Source organism: Panicum virgatum, chromosome 7N (genome assembly GCF_016808335.1).
Source record: "Panicum virgatum strain AP13 chromosome 7N, P.virgatum_v5, whole genome shotgun sequence".
In the NCBI taxonomy this organism is placed as follows: domain Eukaryota; kingdom Viridiplantae; phylum Streptophyta; class Magnoliopsida; order Poales; family Poaceae; genus Panicum; species Panicum virgatum.
In genome coordinates this window covers 38,184,909-38,208,846 of record NC_053151.1, presented here as the reverse complement: position 1 = coordinate 38,208,846, position 23,938 = coordinate 38,184,909, and the positions used below count along the sequence as shown (strand labels likewise).

Below are 23,938 nucleotides of genomic sequence, written 5' to 3'. Positions count from 1 at the left end.
AAAGAAGGCTGCGGTGCTCTGGGTTCTCAAGCGCGCGCGAATTGGTGGTCTGGGGTACTGCAGCGGGCTCGCCACCGCGGCGTTGAGGTGGCGGCGGCACGGCGGCTCTGGAAGCGGCGAGGGTGCGTGGCACGGCCTGGGAGCACCAGCGCGAGGAAGGAGGGCGGTGGGGCGGCTCCGGGGCGACGCGTAGGTGCCAGCGCGAAGCAAAGGCGAAGTCGGAGTTGGCCTGCGGCCGGTCCAGCGCGGCGGCGGGCGGCGTGGCGCTGTCGGCGGGAAACAGAGGAGCAGGCAGGCCAAGGAAGAAGACAGGGACCTAAACGCAATTTCCAAAAATTTTAGGGACCAAACTGTAAAGCCTTGATAACTATTAATCTAGGGCTCAAATGAAAAAGTGCCCAACATGAAAGTTGTTCAGTTTTTCAAGATCTACAACATTGATGTTGAGCAAAAATTTATTTGATCAAAGATTCAAGAGCTAAATTTGAAAACATAGAAGGGAATTTGAATTTAAAGGAAACTTGACTTTTTCAATGAAATTTCACTTCAAACTTGGGCTGATTTGAAAAGTTTCCTGCCAAGCAATAAATGCACTGAATTTTTGCAAAATCACCCTCCACAAAAGCTATAAATGCACACCCCATTCAAAATAACTATAGAAAGGACCTTGCATAAAATCATAATTACACATATAACCTTTATATTTACAAAAAGATCCTTTTTCAAGCAATTCAAGCACATGATGCATGATTTGGTTCTAATTACCCTAAATTGGCTATTTAAAAACCTGGGTCGTTACAGCGGCAGGGCCACTCCCATTCAAAGCCAAAGAATTTGTTCTCATGCTATCTGAGCGTGGGACAGTTCTTGTGCTGGGAAGGGCCCCGCAAGCTCCCGATGTGATGCTGGATGATGCTGTACAAGCATGTTCAGAGCGCCTTCGCCCCCAACGACTGAGAATAGCCCCCAGTGTGGCAGTTCCACTACGGCCAGCAACGTGCACGCCTTACGGGCGACGGCTGTAGGTTTTCACTAGATAGGATTGAGTCTGTATCTCCTTTGTAATGATGTGGTGCCTATGTGTGGTCCAGAGCGGTAAAGGTCCGCCCTTGTAAACCCGGCCTCTGGCTTCATCGCACAAACAGTCGACACCAGCAAGTGGTCCAGAGCGGTAGAGGTCCGCCCTCGTAATCCCGGCCTCTAATGTACACCACAAATCAAGTAATGAAGGAGATTTGTTTCCCCAGTCCTATCTATACATTAACTCAATAGCACTTGTCCGTACAGCTTGCATGTTTCCTTTTTTCGGAACAGAGGTCCTTCTTTTGTTGCTAACGATCCAAGTTGAGTTGCTGGCTTGTAGTCAGGTTGGGACACCCCTTCTAGCTGAAAGACGGTCCGAACTTCTAGGGACCTGCTCCGGAGAAGTGGTGCTTGCATCCTGGGGTGAAGGAGTTCTGCGTAGCCGCTTAGCCTGGTAATGTACCCTAAGCCTACGCACTCCACTGCCCTGTTACGAGTACCCCAGTATCCGAAGCTGCTGTGTCTAGAGGTCCGGGCTTCTTTCTAGTGTAAGGCTTGGTTTCCTATGCCTCACCGCGAGGTCCGGTAACGTATCTCGGAGGATCGATGGCAACGCTCCAAGTCCACTCCGGTGGCCCGCTCCGGCGGAGACCGCTCGCCACGGTCGCTCCAAGTCCACTCCGGTGGCCCGCTCCGGCGGAGACTGCTTGCCACGGTCGCCTCAAGTCCACTCCGGTGGCCCGCTCCGGCGGAGACCGCTCGCCACGGTCGCTACTAGTCCACTCCGGTGGCCCGCTCCGGCGGAGACCGCTCGCCACGGTCGCTCCAAGTCCACTCCGGTGGCCCGTTCCGGCGGAGACCGCTCGCCACGGTCGCTCCAAGTCCACTCCGGTGGCCCGCTCCGGCGGAGACCGCTCGCCACGGTCGCTCCAAGTCCACTCCGGTGGCCCGCTCTGGCGGAGACCGCTCGCCACGGTCGCCTCAAGTCCACTCCGGTGGCCCGCTCCGGCGGAGACCGCTCGCCACGGTCGCCTCAAGTCCACTCCAGTGACCCGCTCCGCGCGGAGACCGCTCGCCATGGTCGCCTAGAGCCCGGTCCGGAGAAGTAATGCTTGCTCCCTGGGCGGTACAAGATCTATGCAACCACTTAGCTTGGTTCCGTACCCTAAGCCTGCACCTTCACTGCCCTGCGCAGAGTGCTCTAGTACCTGAACCTGGCAACAGGTGCCGCGGCCTTGAAGGGGTCCGCAGCACCTGCTCTCGACATGAGCACGCCAACACGATCAGCAGTGTGTCACGATAATGGCCCCACCCGCGGGTTCGTACCTCTCCCGAGGTGGGCCCGGGGGCCACTGTCGGTACCCCAGGACCGTGGTACCCCTTCTTGCTGAGTCTAGGCAAGAGTCTCGTAGTTATCGTTAACTACGCCCTAACAACCGAGCAGCCAGACCCCTGTGGTCCGGAGCCATACTCTCCCGGCAAACGGCCCCGGACCCGCTCCCCGCTTGGAAAGGGTCCGGTGGCGCCACGTATCCCGGGGGTAGCCCTCAGCCAAAACAGCTGGGGACCCCGGACCTCCCAGGAGTACCGAACCCTTGCCGGGTCCCGGACCCGGACCCTTATACACTATCAGGACCCCTCAGCGGAGTAGAACTTACACCCCGCCTGGGGCTGGTCCGGGACCACCACGCGTCACGTGCGGGCACGCGCGCGGGGCCGCGAGGCTTCCACTGGAAGACTTGCCTACCTACCACATTCAATGCAGTAGGCGGAAGTGCGCACTGCCATAGCAAAGCCCGAGGCAGCTTTTGCCAGGTTGCACTGTTTGTTGAATGTTACCAAGGAGCACAGAGCAGTCGCTGGCGCCGCCTACTCCGCGTATGTCAGCCTACTATGCCAGTTGGATACGACGGCTCGGCTTCGCCCATTAAGGCACCTACACGGTAGCCTCGACAGACTACGCCGCAAGCTACATTGCTCCAACGGGCGCCTCGCTGATGGGACAAATAAAGACTCCCCTCGGTCAGAGAGTCTACAGGACGAGGAAGCGTATCCGAGAAGAGATCCCCAACCACTGAAGCGCCATTAGTATCTTTCCAGTATAGTATACATCCTTGTTGGGCCCACCTGTCGGGGTCCAACGCCTGTGTACGCGTCCTCCTTTGCTCTATAAAAGGGAGACGCCCGTTAGAGAAAGAGGGGGCCCGGGAGAGGCCCGGCTGGGCAGAGAATAGACTCATTCATCCCTAATGCAATACACCTCACAGTGGACGTAGGGTATTACGCTCCGGCGGCCCGAACCACTCTAAATCCGTGTGTTCTTGCGTTCTTGCCCCCAAGCTAGATCGGCCTAATAGCTTAGCACTTCCCCGAGTACTCCCCCTCGGGGAATAGGCGGGTGCGTTCCGCCACCCGGCTGTGGGTACCCCCAAAAGCCCACGACATTTGGCGCTCGGAGCTTCCCTTCTCCAGGGACACGTAGCGTCTCCGGACCTATCCCAAGCGGGGAACGGGTCCGGAGCTGTTAGCCTGGTGAGGTAACAGTCTGACCCGTGGGACCTGGTTGCCCTTGTCCTTTGGAGTAGTTACAGTTAACTACGTAGGCCCATCCTTGCTGCAGTAGGAGTGGGTATCCCTGCTACAGGGTACGAACAGATGTCTATCATGGTATCACATATTTCTAGAACTTAATTTGAATATTAATTTAATTAATATAAATTCAATGCATTCTCGAATTAAACACTAATTAGATTTTTTTAAAATTACATGTGTGTCGCACGTGCATCTATACTAGTATCAACAAAAAGACGTACAGGTTACAAAGGCCTCGGCCCCAAAGAGAGAGCAAACAGTTTCAAAGAAAACTACAAATAATAGACAATTTAGCAGCTAATGTTAGTTTTGCTCTAAGAACAACCAGCTACGAGAGAGATGGAGCTATGGAAAGAGGGTGTAAAAATGAATAAAGTGAGGTATGACAACAAGTTAACGAAGATGCTGCGCCTCCAGCCCGCAACTATTGCTCGAGCACAGACCGAGCCTTCAGCACCACTTTTATGAAGATGATGATGGGGATAGAGTCTGGTTCTCGCTGTTTCAGGCTTTTGCCTAGCCATGTCAAGCGGAGGGCCGAGCGCATACACATTGCTGCAGTCAACCGGACCAGCGGAATCGGTAGCATCTGCATATCGGGTACGGGTAAGGTCCAACTCCAACGATTACACTCTGTTCGCTGGGCTGGATCTGGTGGTTGGTGCTGGAGTGGTGTGAGAGAAAAATACTGTTGGCTGGTTAGTGGCTGGAGACTGGTGCTGGAGCGGTGTGAGAAGAAAACACTGTTGAGCTGGAAGCTGGTGGAGCCGCCGAACACGGTGGGACCTCGTCGATCGTGCAAGTAGCACCTGTCGAATCGGACATCCATAATGTTATAATAAAGGGCCGTGTTTGGTTAGGAGTGTAAAAGTTTTCATGAAAACTTTTCGCTCATTTGACCACTAATTAGATGTATTAAATGAAGTATAATTATGAAACAATCTTCACATTTATGATATTGTAGCATGTGCTGTAGCTAATAAAGTTTTTGACCGTATGATTAGAGAATGATTACTGTAGATCACTATAGCCAATTATGGTGGAAGTTGGCACCTTAGATTCGTCTCGAAAAGTTATACCCATCCATGAAAAGGTTTCGCAAATAAACTTCGTTTAGCACTCTATGCGTACATTTGTTTTTTTCGTAAAATTTTACCAAACACGACGAAGCTAATTGAATAATTTAATCAATTCTGCCCCTATAGCTCAGTGGTAGAGCGTCAGTCTTGTAAACTGAAGGTCTGTAGTTCGATCCTGCATGGGGGCAGTTTTTTTTTTCCCTTCCCTAGTTCCCTTCCGTGCAGGCTCTATTTTTGTTTTTTCACCATTCTGGACTTTTCTCCTTATTTTTTCTCTCTGTTTTAAAGTGCAGGCTCTTTTTCCCTTTTTGCCCTTTCTCCTTCAAAGCTAAACAAGTTCTTTTCTACAAAAAACATATATTGTTTTTTGTTATTTTTTCCTCTTTCTTTATGGGTGAAAAGCTCTTTTGGTTTTGCCTATGTTGTTTTTTTATTTTTCCCGTTTCTTTATGGGCGAAAGCTCTTTTATTTGGTTTTGCCCCATCGAGTTTTCTTTTTTCTTTTAAAGAAGGGATGAAGGATCTATTTCGCCTTTTGTCCTTTCCTCCACGAATCTTAATTACGAATTCTATATTTGTGTCATACGTACATATGCAAATCATATTCTAAGTTGCCGTACAACCGTATTGTGCATCCAAATCAGCTGGCACAAGCTTAAGAGCTCAGAAATCTGTACCAACGGGAATGCGATTAATTTTGCCGTGCCAAAGGCTGCTTTTATTTTCATATCACTGAATAACGGCAACGGCAGGCCGTCAATGACATGCGGAAAACGTGAGTAGGTGACACAAACAAGAGCAGGTGAGGCAGAACAAAAATGCGGTGAGCGTGGATCGAACACGCGACCTTCAGATCTTCAGTCTGACGCTCTCCCAACTGAGCTATCCCCGCTACGCGTTCTTGTTTCAAAAACAGTAGTCAAATATCTTTGACTATTTGTTTTCACCACAAATGCCCTGAGCGCACAGCGTAGCACACCGATGCGAGTCAGATCTTTTCATCTCGAACCAAAAGGGCCCCTCCCAAGTACGCATTACTGACATGTCGCGTAGGACCAGCTCCCAACAGCCACTGGAAGGAATATCCATAGGCCAGGCCCGCCAGGCCAATGCAGCTCTCGGCTCTCGCTAGCTGGCGGCCACCAATGTACTGGTAGGGGTGGTAAAGGGCCTAATATTTTGAACTAGAAAATCTAAGGATCGGGCCCTAAAAGGATCGGGCTCTAAACATATGTATTTTTGAACTAAAAATTTTAAGGGTCTTATTGGACTGTGAAGAGACCACTAGAGCCATGGTCCATTACCACCCCTACTTACTACCAGATGGGCCAGTCTGAGCCTGAGGTCCGTGCAGCAGCGGCTTGCCTGCCTCTCCCTCAACATGGCCATGAATCTCGATCAGAGTCTGCACGTACTTCATCCGCCGAGTAAGTAAACGGCTCTAATGCTTCGTTTTTAATACTTCTACACTGAGTATAATCTACAATGCAGTAGTTGTACACTTGTGGTACTAACAGTATCAGATCAAGTGATCAAGTGACCCTTTGATACTTGATACAGTGCGAAAAGTCTGCGAGCATGGTCGTGCGCCTTTTCACAGAGCCAATGGCCTACAGCTTGACACGAATCATGTCCGGCGAAACAGCCTGAACCTTTCAGAGGCAAAGTGCAGACGCCGTCCCAGACGCAGAGCAGGGCAGTGCTGCTGGAGCCGCAGCTTTTGCTGCAGTGCAGAGCCAAAGCAATTCACGTACTCCTAACCAGGTAATCTTAATATTTGAAATATTAAATATAGGCTAATCACAAAACTAATTACAGATCTCGTCTGTAAACTAAAAGACGAATCTAATAAGTATAATTAATCTATCATTAAATCATGTTTACTGTAGTATTACTGTAGCAATTTAGTATAATCATATCATGATTAGGCTCATTAGATTCATCTCGCGATTTACAGTCCATTTGTGTAATGCGATTTGTTTTTTGATTTACATTTAGTACATCATACAAGCAATTTATAAAAATTTTATATTTTGCATTTTTTAGCCAAAGGAGGGCGGTAGCATGGGCTACCCTGTTCCCTGGCAACGACTGAACAGCATGTGGCCTGGGTTTGCAGGAAAGATAGCAGGCTGCCATGAGATGAGAATGTAGATGGTGAAATAATGTGGGGGAAGGTGATGGTGATCCATCATTGTTTCACAGTCCCAGGAGAAGCCAATCTCACCAGCCATTATCGATCTCTGCGAGAAGCCGAGAAATCATAGCTGAATTTCGTCGAAAAAGAAAAAGAAATCACAGCTGAATAGGTTTCGAATTCTCAAGGGCAAGGTTCCTATTGCAACAGCAAGCCATGTCATACTCATACAGGAATAACACACCGGCATTGTGCTAGAATTTCAGATCAGCTGACGATTCGGCATGCAGCAGAGCCCTGATCATCACAGCACAAACCCAGACAACGGACAAGCACAAAACCTGACGAATGCTATCTACAACCGCTACCCCCCGGCGATCCGATCGCGAGTTCTTGATCGTTGAGCTCGCCTTCTTCTTCTCCTCACACCGCAGATCACAGGAAAAACACGCACGGAATGCACCCTGGGGATGCACAGAACGAGACGGAAAACCACGCCACGCGTCGACGCATGCAATTAACGTAGCAACGCTGCGGCGGCGGTCACCGGGACTCCTCCGACGGCCTCGCGGCGCCGGAGAGGACGGAGAGGAGGTTGAGGTGGTGCCCCTGCTGCGCCGCCACCGACGCGTACGCCTGCGCCGCGGCCTCCTGCGCCGGCGACAGGCCCCACGCCACGGGCCGCGCCTGCAGGGTCGCCCAGAACGGCGCGGGCGCCGGCGCCGGCTCGTGGTCCTCGCGCGGGCGCTTGCCGAGGACCGGGTGCGCGGCGGCGGCGGGGGAGGAGGTGGACGGCGCCGAGGAGCAGGAGAAGACGGCGGGGGTGGTGCCGGACCCCGTGGCCGCGAGGATGGAGGGCTCGGCCTGGCGGAGCAGCCACTCGATGGTCTGGCCGTCGGACTTGAGCCCCAGCTCGCGGGTGAGCTGGAACACGCGCGCCGCGCACACGATCGGCATCCGCACGCGCCGCCCGCGCCCGTTCACCTTGCTGTGGCGGTCCTTGCCGGCGCCCGGGCTCGCCTTCTTGGGCGCGGGCGCAGCGACGTCGGCGGCCGCCGCCAGCGACATCGGCGCCGGCGCCGGAGTCGGCGCGGGCATGGGCCGGTAGACCTGGAAGGTGGTGGCGGCGTCACGAGAAGCCATGGCGTTCTCTAGTCTCGTACGAGTTTGTTGGTGGAGGACAGGGCTTGTGGGGAGGAGTGATGGGGATAGCCGGATAGGGATAGGGCCGTGCCAGGCGTTGGCCCCGGGGGTAGAACCATTTATAAAGCGGATTGTTTTTTTATGTCAAATTTATTTAATTCTTTCCCTCTTTTTTTGGCTGCCAGTATGCTCGGTGATTGTATTCATCATCCTTAAAAAAAGGATTGCTTTCATTTTTTTTGCGAGGAAGGATAGCTTTCATTTTAATGGATAATATTGCTTCATAATTGGATATCAAGTAAATGAGAAGTTGAACTTCCCTGACATAGAGTATCCTGAACTTGGGTGAAAGAAAATTCAAAATTTACCTGAAAAACTCAATTTTCACATAGGGTTGGCAAATTTATCAAAACAGAAATGTGCTACATTTTTCTGAAAAACGTGTATTCGGTAGCATCAGCATAGAGCGAGCGTTAATAACCTGTGCATTGTGCACGGTCGAACATCTGAAAAAATTCCAGTTCAGTTCATTTACAGAAAAGGAAGACCAGATCTTAAATTTAGAGGCTCCTCATTATTTTCACTGATACGTACTGTAGCCCTGTTTAGTTCCCAAAAATTTTCGTATAGTACACATCACATCGAATTTTCGGACACATGTATGAAATATTAAATACAGTTGAAAAATAACTAATTACACAGTTTAAATAACAAGACGAATCTTTTAAACTTAATTAGTTCATGATTGGACATTAATTAATAAGTAATAACAAAAGTGTTACATACTCAAATCCAAAAAAATTTGCGAACTAACGATTTTACAGTACGTCCTCATTAACCGCTCGGGCATCTACTCAGGAAGAATTTTTTCAAGGATTTTTTATAAGCCTTATATCCGCACCTAGTACGCTGGATATGTTACTCTATTTCTTTTTTTTCAAAAAAAATCTGTTACTCTACGCTGAAAGAGTATTTCATTCCGGTCTTTTCAGGGTTTCCTTTGCGCAATAATTGATGGGCGAAGTAAAGAGCAGGGTTTATAAAACAGGTAGGAAACCGGTCCGGTTTGACCGGTTACCGGTCAAATCGGTCCGGTCCGGTTCCGATTTGGGTCGGTACCAAACCGGCCCAAATTCAAAGTTCAAATTTGAATTCAAAAAATGAAAAATTCTAAAAAAAATCTAAAAATACTTCAAGGTGCGACGAATCTAATGGTGTCAAATTTTCTGAAAAATTCGTTCGTTTAACATACTTTTCGGGCATTTAAAGTTAAACCAAAAAAAGAAAAGAAAAAAATGAGACGGTCCATTAAGACCCACTTGGTAAACCGGTCAAACCGGCCGGTACACCGTTCCAAACCGGTGACACATGCGATTTTAAATTTGGATTTGAATTTAAACCGATCAAACTGGCCGGTAAACCGGCCGGTATACCGGTACGAACCGATTGAACTGAGTTTTTTAAATTCAAATTTGAATTCAACCGGTACCGACCGGTTTCCGACCAAACCAGACCGGTATACCGGTACCGGACCCCGGCGGTTTATCCGGTCCGGTCCCTAAATGAAACCCTCGTAAAGAGTTGCAGGCGCCTCAGCCTGACAGAATGTTGGCGCCTGTCTCTGGATGAGTAGACCAGAGCAAGGTTCACCAAACCGGTGGGAACCGGTCCGGTTTGACCGGTTACCGGTCAAACCGGTCCGGCCCGGTTCCGGTTTGGTCCGGTACCCAACCGGCCAAAATTCAAAATTTAAATTTAAATTCAAAAAATGAAAAATTCCTAAAAAAATTCCTAAAAATACTTCAAGGTGCAATGAATCTAATAGTGTCAAATTTTCTCAAAAATTCGTTCATTTAGTATAGTTTGCGGGGATTTAAAGTTAAATCAAAAAATAAAAATAAAAAAATAGGCCGGCCCATTAAGGCCCACCGGTAAACCGGTCAAACCGGTTGGTTAACCGGTAAAACCGGCCGGTAAACCGGTTGCACGGGAGCTTTTGAATTTGGATTTGAATTCAAACCGGCCGGTAAACCGGTCGGAACCGGTTGCACGGGATTTTTTGAATTTATTTGAATTTGGATTTGAATTCAACCGGTTTCCACCGGTTACCGGTCAAACCGGTCCGGTAAACTGCTACCGGAGGGCGGCGGTTTGACCGGACCGGTCGGTTTGGTTAACCTGGACGTCCAGAGTCCACAAAGTGGCGATGCAGGGACAGACATGCAGCGCTGTAGCAGCAGCAGTGCCCAGCCCAGCGCTGTGCACTGTAGGCAACGGGGGGGGGGGGGGGGGGGCAGGCCACATGGGAGGACGCTGGGTCCCTGGGTCCGCCTCCGCCTGGTGGCTCTCACTTTCACTGCATGCAGGCTAGAGCTGGAAGTTGGAGTTGAAATGGTGTAAGAGAAAAATACTGTTGGGCTGGCTGGAGCTGGAGCTGGTGGCTAGAGTGGTGTGAGAGGAAAATACTATTGGGCTGGAGCTGGAACTGGCTGCGGAACGCAGTGTTTGCGGTTCACCTCTCGCAGCTGGCAAGCCTAGCGGCGTGCCGAGCTGGTTGGAGATTTCGAACCAAACATTATGGATGCAGTTGTAATTATAGGTGAAGAGATATTCGATAATTGGACGCAGAGACGAGCCTTCATGTCTGAATTTAGGCTGGAGATGTTTGTTCTTCAGATGTCTAGCTCAACCGCAGGGAACCCGAGAGCAAAGATTCGCATCGATGAATGCAGATGGCGACCCAAGCTGAGCAGTGAGCAGCAGCGGTCATTTTCGCTCGGGAAGGGCCAGACCTGATACGCGAAACGAAGGCACCGTCACAGGTCATTTTCAAACAGAAAAGGGCCGGGATACGCGTGTAGCGCCGGGCGAGATGCTGCCGGCGATAATCCGAGAAGGGATAGAGAGGAGCCCCCTACTTTTACTGAATCTGAATCAGAGCTCGGCCCGGCGAACGGTGAGCTCCTCCCGGTCGTAGCAGCTGCAGAGCCGAGCTGCTGGTTGGATCATTGGCTGGTTGCTACGGGACGGGGGCCTGTAGCTGAGCTGCGTGTGTCGTGGACCCCGGGCTGGGGGGGGGGGGGGGGGGGCGGGGGTGGGAAGAGCGCGCGGCTGGATCACCGGGAGGATTGACGACTCACCTCCTGCCCTGCCGCAGCGCAAAGGTCGCAGTTGAGTAGAGCCACCCAGCCTGGACCACCTGGTGCGGTTTCCCGCGGCTCTGCGCTACGCAGCGACTCGTCGCGCCCGCGCGAACACCGCTTGCGTTTGTGTAGGGTACACGCCACATTCCAGTCAGGAATTGACGCCGTGTTTTTATTCCGGTGACCTACCAGGATGTACGTACTAGCTGGACTGAAATGATAGGGACCACGGCTGGGTGCCTGGGATGTGCATCGACTAATTCGTTTTTTCATATTATCTTTTATACAAACCAAATCCTTTATTACGTTCTGTTTGGTTTCGTGGCGCTATTTGCACTAAATTTTTTTTGAATACACGAAGTACTAAACGAAGTTTATTTGCAAAACTTTTTCATAGATGAGTGCAATGTTTCACAACGAATCTAATGATAATAATTAATTGATAATTGACTACAGTAATTATTCTTTAATTATGTAGTCAAAGACCTCATTAGATTTGTCTCGCAAAGTAGCACAACAGTTGTGAAATTAGTTGACTTTATTTAATATCTTTAATTAATAATGAAAGTTTGCGACAACAGCTTCTGGTACAAAACGCCATATGGGCTGTGTTTAGATGGGGTGAAAAGCTGGGAGAAAAATCACATCAGTCACTGTAGCGCACTGTATCACTTTTCGTTTGTTTGTGGTAAATATTGTCCTACCATGATCTAACTAGGCTTAAAAGATTCGTCTCGCAACGTACATCAAAACTATGCAATTAGTTTTTTTATTTAACTATATTTAGTACTCCATGCATAGGTCATTTGCTATATTTAATGTTTCGATGTGATAGGGGATGTGATGGAAAATTTGGAAAATTTAGAAATTTTGTGGGAACTAAACACACCCATGCTGGGCATGGTCCACGCTGCCACTTACGAACGGGAGTGGTTGCACTTTGCACACCCATCTATCGCATTTCGTCACATCACCAGCGCTAACCTCCATTGGTTCTTGTCAGGGGCGGAGCCAGGTTCTTGTCAGGCCGGAGCCAGCAAGTCGATTTTTTCATTGTTATGGAGGCCAACTATACAAATTTATATAAAAATTTAAATTTCTAATGTAAATTTGGGGACCATGGGGCCAGTCCCCTGTCCGCCCCTGGTTCTTGTGCTGGAGCATATAAGCATGCTTTAGTCAACCTTTCTACTATTACTATTTTACAAGACAATTCCATCACCAGATCTCCGTATTCGAACATATGCCAGCCGTGAAACGGGCAGAGCAGTTCCAAAGCAGCATAGGTGAATTCTAATCAGCCAACTTAGATTGTGGTACTAACGTTCCCAAAAGAAAAAAAAATCGTGGCACATGCTGAAATGTTTCGCATTCGTTAAAAAATAATCCTGACATTGCCTGTTTCTGTAGTCTGTACACTATAGTAGAAAAGAACGCAAACCAAATGCACCTATTATATATACATAGTACATCCAGCTGACATGCAAATTTACATTTCACATGTTGCCAGCACAAGGGAAATAATCCGGCTAAGATTACCCTCAAAAAAGAAAAGAAAATTGCCATGACGTGCTCTAACTTGCACGGATTTTAGTCAGATGCCCGTGCCTCCTCGTTGTCATCGAGCAGTGGCCTGAGGTTTGATCTCTCGGCTGCAGGAACGCCATGCTCGATCTCTTCCTCGAAACGATCCACGCTGGGGACAAATATGCCTGGCAAAGGGAAGATGTTATCTCAAGTTCAGTTGAATTATCACAGAATACAACATCCAGACAACAGTATGCTACTGACTCATGAGTATTGCGGGCGATGATGTTAAACTATCAGCTGGGGCTGCAAAGTCACTCTTTATATTAAACACATTTCAAGAAGGAAGGGGATATTAAACACATTTCAGGAAGAAAGGGGACAGCTAAAAAGGTGCATCAGAATCTCGTTTTATGTGGGAAGTTTTATTCAATTCGGTGAAATGAGATGAATTTCCAGGCTTAAAAAATAGAAAATAAATATTCAAACCAAACATGCTGATCATAAGCATGCAATTAATATTTTTGGGTGACTTGATGTTGGTCAGAACATCAAAATGCTCCTACAGTTGTTCATTCTTAGTGAAGCTTTTCAGAAGCATGTGATGGCAGAAAAAAAAAAGATCTTTGCGACACTGTAGGCGTTTATACTAGAAACTCACCAATAAACCAAAACACAGCTGCAATGAAAAGGATGGATGTCAATATAAGAGCTGTGGACCTCCAGTTATTGATTTTGTCCTGCATCAAGGTTCAAAAAGCATCTTTCAGAAAGAAAAAAAAAAATTAAAAACACCAAAACTTATATGCAAGTCTAAATGCATCCAGGCGAGACCAGAGCTTAGAAGAACTGAGATGCGTAGTAACATATTCAATGAATCCAATATACAAAAAATTTCAACAAATATACATGATGGACCAATATTTTAATCACGTAGAAGGAGAACGGCAAATTGCTGAGACAGTCGGTTTTGACTGACTACAATACACCAGCAACAACAAAAACGAACAAGTACCTGAAGAAGCCCAACAAGAGGTGAAGAAGGCACATCACCAAATATATGGATCGAAACAGTGGATACGGCCATTGCCAGTGGCCGCAAATGTGGCATCACAGAATGAAGGCAAACAAAATTTACTGGTGCCTGAAAGTCAAAATAATTAAGCATACACAGAAGTTAGCGAGGTGCATGCATACACTGAAGAAATGCTTATTTGCTCAACGGTATGAAAAGCAAATTAAGATAGAAGCGAGTTTGCAAATTAAAGCAATTGTTGCATCCAATACACATGCAGCAAATTACCATGGTAGGTAATACTGGCAACAAGATCTAGCACTTGAAGTAGTATGAAAATGTTGAACAAAAGAGAAGGAATTACCTGAGTTGCAAAAACCAAAATCTCCCCTACTGAAAAACAGGGTATGAATCCATAAAGGCTCTTGAAACAAAAGGCGCCAAAGCAGAATATCGCCCCTAGAAATGTTGCACAGGAAAGAAGCTGCAAAAGAAAGTCTCAAGAAGTCAACATAATGACTAGTTATGATGGTTGAAAGTGGTACTGGTACATGAAATGAATTTGTTAAGCTCTCTATTGCCCCAAACTATTCACATACACACTTTTTTGGGGTTCAGTGACTCATATAGTCATATATATTCCTATCTTATCTGCCTGGTTTCGAAACTGGCCCTGCATACTCAATTTTATTGTAATCATGATGATAGGAAACCAAATAGGCAGACTTTTGCAATCAACACTGCCATAATCTAGTTCTCTGTGTGGGTGTGTTTTGGTAGGGTTTGCTCCCTTTTTCCTATCATGTATTTTCTTCTTCTTAATGGACACACAACTCTCCTGCATGCTCAAGGAATTAAAAAAAACAAATAGGAAAAAGAAAGAAAACAAAATTAGGGGATCATATGTATTTTAGCAGTTCATTTAGGGACCTGGATGGCACCGTAAGACAAGTTTAAGGATTACAGGTGTATTTTACTCAACCACAACTTAGGGTTGTGGAGAATGCTAGCTTGCAGCTCACTTCAGAAGCAACACAAGCACAAGCACAAGCACAAGCACAAGCACACGCACACGCACACAGACAGAGAATTTGGTTATGAAAATAACAAACATGCATTTCGACGGTACTATCTTTAAGGAGAAAATTAATGAACATATTACAATATAAATATGTTCTTACCTTGAAAGCATTAGGTATTGTAGACCCTATCTTGTCAAGGGTGAAACCTCCAGCTAGAGTTCCAACGATTCCACACACTATAGTTATTCCACCAAACATAAGATCCGCACTTGTCTGATGAAAAAAAATCCAATGAGAAAGGTTACAGTGAACAGAGAAGATCAGTTCTAAACTGGGCTTAAACTGCATGAATCAAGCTTGAGCATACTTTTTTAAATAGGAAATGTCCAATGGTCACACATCTAAGAATTACTACAACCAAATATATCTCCAAATGCATGCTACGACATTGCCACGTGTGAGTGAAAGACAAGACTTTACCATATTGTAGATCTGTTGGCCTGCCTTGGGGCCCCAGTAGGAATAAGCACCAATGACAAAGTTGTAGGCGATATAACCTGAAACAATATAGGCAAAGGAAACTCTAGAATCAATAGCAGAGGTACAAAAACTGTGGAATACAGAAGACATTCAGAGGGCAATCTGACCTAAGACCACGGTGACAAAAACCTTCTCCTGTAGTAGTTCTTTCATATCTTTGCTGAAAAGACCAATTTCAGTCATGAGCCTTTTGGCAAATCTGGAGCTGCAGGATCAAAAAAGGAGATGTGTAGTGAGCCTTTATATCATTAAAAGGTCCAGTAAGCATATTATATAGCTGTAATCACTTCAAATATCTAAAACATTTAGTTTTATCCTCATGAACTGAGATAAATCATCAAATTAAATATTTAAATAAATTACATAAAGGCAATACACATAAAAACAAACCAATAAATAACAAGTGCTAAAAAATTACTAGAAGTGCTTACAAGGAAAACTTTTGTGGGACCTTTCCTGCAAGATCATTGATTCCACCAGGCATAACATGCTTTGTCCCATTATTATCTAGAACGGATGAAATTAAACAGAAAAGCAAAAATAAGGGAGCATTAGCCATAAGCAAAGAGGAAACAGCTTCTAATTAGCATGAATCTTGATGCATCTAGACATGTCAATAAAACTAGGCATTAGCAAACAAGCTCTATGCACATTGAAAAGGCCACCAAAGACATAAAAATTAGTTGCTAACTTCCCTAAAAGTACTTAATCACCGCTTTCAATTTTAAATGTAAGGGAAGTCAAAATAAGTCAATGTCCTTGGCACCAGCCTTATCCTTAAATTGTTCATCTTATGAATCATTTGAGATGCTTATAAATGACAGGCAAGTTCAAATAATCACAAAATTAGCTCTGCAATTCAGAATTGTTTGTTTAATAAAGATGAGAAGGAGCACAGACAGATGGGAATCCAGCTTTCAATTTTAAATGTAAGGGAAGTCAAAATAAGTCAATGTCCTTGGCACCAGCCTTATCCTTAAATTGTTCATCTTATGAATCATTTGAGATGCTTATAAATGACAGGCAAGTTCAAATAATCACAAAATTAGCTCTGCAATTCAGAATTGTTTGTTTAATAAAGATGAGAAGGAGCACAGACAGATGGGAATCCAGAGGAATTTCAGCATAAAGAACAATTGGCTCCAACAGAGACTAGTGCTTATATGCTCTACCAAAATGCTAAATTGCATTACGGAAAAACTGTTAGTTGTCCAATGGGTGGATAAAATTAATATAAGGCACATACCTATCTGATCTTGAACCTCAGGATTAAGCATCTGGCCATATTCTTTTATTCCGCTGTGAGAAAGTCCTGGTAAACAAAATCCACATCCCCCAAAGGGACACAAAAAGTGAAAAACATCAGGTAACACAGGATGACAAATACGAATACGAAATGATGTAATGCACATAAGTAGTGGTGTTGCTTAGTAACAATAACCATACAAAAAGAAAGGCATACCTTTCATTTCTAGTGGCTTTATCACAAATCCTAGAATAACAAAAGGAACCATCAAAATTGATTCTCCCCAGAAAGCAGCACGCCAACCCAGTGTTTTTCCGACCTGATGAGAATAACATAACTTTTTTTAGCCTGTTCATGCAAATCGACAGAACATTTTTACAAAAATAAGCTGAATAATGAAGGATTTTCATTCATTTAATCATAAATAAAAGATAATTTATGGTATCAATTGTCTCCAAGAACTATTCCACGGTGGATATTCATTTACACTGCCATAAAAAAAGAAGCCTTAGCAAATGGAAAGCAATAGCCATTTGATGGGTATGCAGTGGGCAGAGATGCCATAGATAAGATTGCCAGGATCAAGCCCGTCATGTAAATAATGCTGAAAACGCATATTACTCAAACTGTAACTTGAGTCAAAACTGAATAGGAAGAAAAACAGAGCTTATGTTAAGGCTTACCAGTCCGCCATAAACATAGCCCAATGCTATCCCGGTAGGTATACACATGTAGAACATAGCAAGCCATGCTGTTTTCTGGTAGCACAATAAGTAGCAGGAAGTTATTGGCTGGTTAAGACATGAAGAACTACAAATGGCAGCAACCATTAAAAACATGTATATCATAGCTTGACCAAAGAATTGTTTGAATATGTGCACCCGCTAGGTGATGTGGGGCAGGCTTATGCATACATACTAGCTCCGTAGGACATTTGTCCTTGTTTTACCCGAAAGGGGCTAATCAGAATTTCCATGCTTGGATCCCAAGTGTGTGCTAGCACTATCTAACGTGGGACAACCCCCCCCCCCCCCCACCCCCCACCCACACACAGAGGTAACTGTAAATTTTGGACGGAAGTATACAGTAGAGCAATCTTAAAGGCAGGAGTGTGATAACAGAACCTGAGGTACAGGTGCATTGTCATCTATGAATGGAGCTGCGAGACTTATAAATGAAGCTTCACCGACACCAACCAACCTGTAACAAAATTTGGATAATGACCCTGCATTAGAAGATTGGCATTGAATCTTAACAGATACTTGAAAGCGATGAGAAAGCACTTACATTCGGCATATAGTAATTGACCAGAAATCAAACGAGGCCCCACAACCAGCTGTTGCTATTGTCCACACTAACAAGCCAACACCAATAAGCCTGAAAGGATTATATCTGCATGGCAGGGAAATGAGGTCACAAGGGAAGATGAATAGCACTTCAAAAGGTTGGGGGATATGAAACATGAATTACAGCATTCACCACCATAGCAATTCACAGAACATACTTGTTATTACTTGTTAATCTGTAGTATGTATTTGAATATTCCTCTTCTTAATGGTAATAGTAGCTTCTTGCTTTTCCATAATATAACTATATCAAGCAATATGAGGGGCTCCATTGGTAACCACATTTCGTTATCCAGTTTCTAGTACAATCCTGTTACTTCTGAGAACTTGCTATCGAAGCCTCTAAAACAGAGCTACGAATATATAACTTAATTAACTATACTCTAACATTCCATCCGCTCATCCCTCCAACCATACAAAAAATTGGTTCATCCCATCCCTCCACCCTACCAAACAGACAACTTGGATGTCCATATCCTTAAACACATGGATGGCCATATCCAATTCAACCTTGCCCTCAAACCAAGCACACAACAATTTCTGGTATACAGTTGATGAATTAAAAAACTAGCCACAGACAACATTCCTAAACGTATTTACAACTGCACGTGCATGCACATCACAGTACATAGCTGATACATAGATGTTACATTTAGTAAAAACTGTAATCATGAGTTTCCGGCCAGCATGTGAACCGTAGAGAATGTTAGCCCTAATATCTTCCCATTAGAGGCAGATACTACATACTAAAATGATCCATTGCCAATTTAAAAAAAATGCCATAGCCCCAAATATAAATTCTATACTCACGAATCCCAACAATAAAAAATACAAATCAAAGAGAAAAATAAAAATGTCGAACAAAGGTTTAGTGTTGAGTATAGTTAGTAAAGTTTGGAATTTAAATTAATGTAGATCCATTTAAGTAGTAGCAAGCGAGCATATGTGCATGTAATGCCACCAAAGTTACAGAGTGAATTTAGCATTCAAGAATATGAAAGTATATTAAATAAATAGAAGAATAAAGAGAGAGCTAACCTTTTTGCCAGGGATGCAAATATCAACGAAGCCACCAACAGACCAACCATAAATGCTGAGGACAACACACCATCTTCAGCATTATTAAGATCAAAGTCTCCCCTGTAGAGGCCAGGCATGGTAAGACAGATAATGAGTATAAGGAAAGAGTACGGTCAACATCTTAAGAAAGTAGACAAGTGGTGACTTAGTAATAAAAAAAGTGGGAGGGATCACGTAATAAGCAAAAGAAAATTGCATAAAATTTTCTGTGGGTTCCAGCTTCCATTCTATTTGATAAATAACTAAGTATGTTAACGATCATCTAAAAAAACACATGATTCAAACAAAGTTTCTCACAAAAACTTACTGAATCCCTGAGCCTGGGGAGCATGTTCCACCAGAACATTTTGTGCGGCTACCATTGACACCATTACTTGCTATTGCTCCTCGATCAACATAGTTTAGCATGTTGATAATGCAGAACATGACAAGTAATCTGCTTGAGTAGAAAAAAAAAATCAAACTGAATGCAAACAATATAACTTGAAGATTCATATATACCTGAATACACCATGCTAATACAATCTACATAAAGAAGAATCTTGTAATAGAGACCAGCTGATTGTGGCAATAAATCATGTGGAACGGCCCTCTCTCTACAACATCCCCTCTAAATTGAGATAAAAGGAGCTTGAAACATGAGTAAAACTCAGCCGCATGGTGATCACATGATGATGTAACAAAAAATCCACTGTGAATCTGTGACCGTACACCAGAGGACAGCCATACAACAACTGTCCAGCTTCAATATCGCTAACATTGAGATCCAAAGCGTTCCCATGCCCCAGCAGAATACAGGCAATAAAAGCTACAGCTGATCAAACCAAACTTCAGGTCCCTTCCAATGTCAATGCACAGTAAAGTAAATTCAACCTATCTCACTGAAAAAGGTCGCCAGCTGTTGCCTAATAAAAAAAGGGTTTTTTTGACATAGGCCATTACAATTGTCTGAGTTTGGAAAAACGCCACTACAATTCGTCTATTCGGAGATCTACCATTATAATTTCATCTATCACTCATCCATGCCATTTTCTACGGCTGTCGCGTATAAGGGCCCACTTTCATATACGTATGTGTTTCTCTCCGTCTCCTCCGTCAGAGGACCGTCTCCTAGACCTTCGCTTCGCCTTCGCCTCCCGCCCACGGGCCCGCCGCACGCGCTCCCATGGCTCCTGCTCCCCACGCCCGGCCCTAACGACGGCTCCACCCGCGCCGCCTGCTGCGGCCTCGGCGGCTGCAGCGTCCACGACCACCTCACCGTTGACTCGCGTGGGGCGCGCTTCTTCGGCTCCCACGACGGTGCCTGGCTCTTCCTCCACCTCCGCGAGCAGCGCAGCCACCAGCTCCTCAACGTCCCCACCGGCTGTGCCCGCGAGCTCCCGACCGCGCTCGTGGCCCGGACCGGCCCGCTCGCCAACGACATGGCCATCCTCGCCGCCGCGCTCTTGTCCTCGCCGGACAACGCGGGCTGCGTCGCCGTCGCCATCGTCGCATCCGGGCAGGACGACCCGGCGGCGGGTGCGGGCTCCGGCTCCTCCGCCACCGTGCCGCCATGCCCACGCCGCCGTCGGTGCGTCGCATTCTGGCGCACGGGATGGCCGCGGGCCAACAAAATCGCGCCGCCAGGTGCCGTAGCCGCCGTGGACGCGGAGGACGTTGTCTACCACGACGGCGCCTTCCACCTGCTGCTAACCCACGGCGACCACCGCCTGGCGGCCCGGCAAGTAGCAGTAGATGGCGCTGGAAAGGCGCCACCACCGCGGCAGATCGTCCTCCGATGGCGTCGCCGCCGAGCTCCTCCAACTCCGAGGGCCCCGCCGGCGACAGCCTCGTGGGTCATCCTCGGCAGCATCCCGCGCGTCGTCCAGGGCGGCGGCGCGCGTATAAGCTGCAGAGGCTGTTGCCCAGCTTCGATCAACGGTGGAGGCGGCGGCACGAGCTCCCTCCCCCTACAGCCATCGTGCGAGCTCCGAGGCGGCGGGGAGCAGGGGCGGCGCCGGCGTGGAGCGCGGGCACGGCGGCGGAGGGGGGAGCGGAGGCACGGCGGCGCGAGCGGGCGGGGAGCAGGGGCACAGCAGCGGAGGGGGAGCAGGGGCACGGCGGCGCGGGAGGCGAGGCGGACGAGGACGAGCATGTCGGCGATGAGCGGTGCGGACGGGGACAAGCCGGAGAGGGCGCGGAGGATGGAAGCCGGGGAGTGGAGGCGCGCGACCGCGAGGGCGTGCAGCTCGGAGCGAAGGAGCGGGTAGTGGCCGCCGCCGCCGCGGCGGGAGGCGAGGCAGACGAGGAGGAGGGCGTGCAGCGGGAGCGGGAGCGGCGCGCGGATGTGGGCCCGCGACCACCGCGCGAGGGAGACGAGGTGCGGGAGAGGGGGCAGCAGCGCGGTGCGGAGGAGGAGGCGCAGGATGCGGTGCGCCGCCGCCGCGGTGGACGCGCCGCCGCCCGTGAGCTCCACCACGCAGGGTGGGTGATGGGCGGCGATCGCCTGAAGCGGGGGTGATCGCCTGAAGCGGGGGAACGCGGAGCAGGGATGGCGGCGCAGGCGTGGAGCACTGCAGAGATGAGCACGCACGGCGCCGACGTCGCCATGGCCGGCAACAGTGGCGGGGCGGAGCTCCGTTTAACGGAGTAGTTTGGGAGTTAGAAGTCCGTATCCATCTGTGTAGATATACGATCTGAAAGTGGGCCCTTATACGCGACAGCCGTAGAAAATGGCATGGATGAGTGAGAGATGAAATTATAATGGTAGATTTCCGAATAAGTGAATTGTAGTGGCGTTTTTCCAAACTCAGACAATTGTAATGAGACAATTGTAATGGCCTATATAAAAAAAAACCCTAAAAACAAAGTGCATCGCGCGAACAACGACTTAAAAACGCAGATCCATACCCCGGAAGCAAGCAAACGAGGAGAAATTCGAAAACTCCAAGTCACGGATGGAACAACCAGAGCGACAAGCAAAACATCGTCACACGACGTCCCCAATGATTGGTTCCTCGATCGAACTGCTGAATGGCTCTCTCCGCTGCCTCGCTCAGATCCCGCCGCAACTTGAACAACGCCAGAAGCTCGAGAGTTCAAACACAATTCAAGGCAATGCCAGGCAGCAATCTAATACCTCGCTCGCGAGCTACAGCCCAACACGTCCAATTGGACCTCCGGAGAAGCCAAATTTCCCAGAACAAGCAAACAAGTGAACAACCAAATCCCAGCGCGTTCAATTGGACCTCCAGAGAACCCACCGAAGTCCTGAGAGCGAGCGAGCAAGCAAGCGAATCGCCCCAACCCCTGGCGGATTTCAACACCCCAACGAGCTCCTCAAACAAGATGCAAGTAAAACAGATCAAACCCGCCACAACCGAGTCGAGGACGAGACGATGGTACTCAATCGAGCTCTGCTACGGGCTGGGTTACCTCTTAGGCGTGAACCAGGAAGGCTTGTCCCCGCCCTGGCCGCTGGTGCTCGCGTCCGGGCCCGCCTCCACGTCCCGCACCACGGTGACCGCCATGGCCTGCACGCCTGCTGCTGCTGCCGCCGCCGCCGCCGCCTCCTGCTTAGCCTCTACCGGAGCCTGCGCCGACGCAGCCTCAGCTGGGGCCTCCGGCTTGGCGTGCTCCTGCTCGCCCTCCGCTGCAAAAGTCGCCGAGCCCGGCGGAGGGAGGGGATTGGAGGCGGAGTCGACGTGGGATCCCGCGATTCGCACCACGACTCGGGCGGCGTCGTCGTCGCTCGCTTCCTGGGCGGCGACTGGTGATCCGCCCATAAAATTTTGATGGGCAGATTTTTGACTTGGGAGTTTGTATCGGTTACCACCACCAGCGCACGGAGGAATTCGTCCCGTGCGCCGCCGGGATCCCAGCGAAATATCTCATGGGTCCAACCGGAAACGGATAAACACGTTGCGCGGGCGGGTTGGTTTTGCCTGGTTTTTATAGCGGATCAGCCGAGCTGAATATTCAGTTGGGGGGGGGGGGGGGGGGGGGGTTCGGCCTGCCGGGAGGGGAAGGCGACGCGGCCGTGGGGCTGGGGGAAGCGGAGGCGGAGGCCGGGAGGTTGCGGGAGCACGGATGCTGGCTGCTGGGTGTTAGCTGTTGGCAGGTAGGAGATTCCTTCCCTCTCCCCGAGCTGTGCTCCTCGACACGGCTTCCGCGTCGCCGTTCGCACGGCTGCCCTCCGGCTCCCCGCCGGCGTGGCGATGGGGGACGCGGGAGACGGGCTAGTGGGCGTGCGAGGCACGCGGCGCGTGGACCAGGCCCATCGACCGCCGGCTTACCTGGCCGTGGTGGGAGCTCAGGCCCTGTTAAACAGATCTTTACCCGTAAACCTCGTAAACAAAAAAAATCACATCAAATATTTTGATACATGTATGGAGTACTAAATGAAGTCTATTTACAAAATTTTTTTGCATGAATAAGCTGTAAATCACTAGGCGAATCTAATGAGCCTACTTAATTCATGATTTGCAACAGTGGTGCTACAGTAACCATTCGCTAATTATAAATTAATCATGGATTAATTAGCATCGTTAGATTCGTCTCGTGATTTACAACCCATCCGTGTAAAAAGTTTTATAAATAGATTTCATTTAGTACTTCAAATTAGCAAAATTCCATCGTAAAATTTTTTGTGTTGGAACTAAACACGGCCTTGGACTCTTTTTAAATGCGCGATTCTGGCGGGTAGCTGGGAGTTGAATACAGTAGTTGTATCTACTCTGTACTCTCTTCTCTTGCAAATACCTGCATCCACCGGTTCTAAAAAGTCAAAATGCATCTTTTTGTTTAAATGGTGTAGAATATCACATCAAATATTTCGGCATACATTTGAAGTATTAAACATAAATTAATTACAAAACAAATTACGTAAACTACAAAATGAATTTATTATGTTACTGTCAGTTTAGTGTCTAATCATGGTCTAATTGGACTTAGGCCCCGTTCAGTTTCCAAAAAATTTGCTACAGTAACCGTCACATCGAATTTTCGGACACATACATGAAGTATTAAATATAGATGAAAAAATAACTAATTACACAGTCTAACTGA

The 23,938-nt window shown here is 47.7% G+C and overlaps 2 protein-coding genes and 2 non-coding genes across 4 annotated transcripts; 1 reads left to right on the top strand and 3 right to left on the bottom strand.

Moving 5' to 3' along the window:
- The first annotated feature begins 4,810 nt into the window (after positions 1–4,810).
- Positions 4,811–4,882, top strand: TRNAT-UGU. Its single transcript has one exon. It is a non-coding gene; the product is annotated as a tRNA-Thr (tRNA).
- A 630-nt stretch (positions 4,883–5,512) lies between these two features.
- TRNAF-GAA lies at positions 5,513–5,585 on the bottom strand. Its single transcript has one exon. It is a non-coding gene; the product is annotated as a tRNA-Phe (tRNA).
- A 1,359-nt stretch (positions 5,586–6,944) lies between these two features.
- On the bottom strand, positions 6,945–8,051 carry LOC120680530 (transcription factor TCP7-like). The gene has a single exon (XM_039962028.1). It carries the CDS (start codon positions 7,971–7,973, stop codon positions 7,374–7,376), a length of 600 nt encoding a protein of 199 aa, XP_039817962.1. The 5' UTR covers positions 7,974–8,051; the 3' UTR covers positions 6,945–7,373.
- A 4,419-nt stretch (positions 8,052–12,470) lies between these two features.
- Positions 12,471–22,798, bottom strand: LOC120681822 (probable sphingolipid transporter spinster homolog 2). The gene is made up of 16 exons (XM_039963445.1): positions 22,307–22,798; positions 19,200–19,328; positions 18,851–18,952; positions 17,754–17,858; positions 17,591–17,666; positions 17,150–17,224; positions 16,683–16,785; positions 16,467–16,532; positions 15,652–15,727; positions 15,328–15,425; positions 15,161–15,237; positions 14,840–14,953; positions 14,023–14,142; positions 13,659–13,787; positions 13,305–13,383; positions 12,471–12,828 (listed from the first exon to the last, which is right to left on the bottom strand). The coding sequence occupies exons 1-16, from the start codon at positions 22,654–22,656 to the stop codon at positions 12,707–12,709; spliced, it is 1,821 nt and encodes a 606-aa protein (XP_039819379.1). The 5' UTR covers positions 22,657–22,798; the 3' UTR covers positions 12,471–12,706.
- Between the last annotated feature and the right edge of the window lie 1,140 nt (positions 22,799–23,938).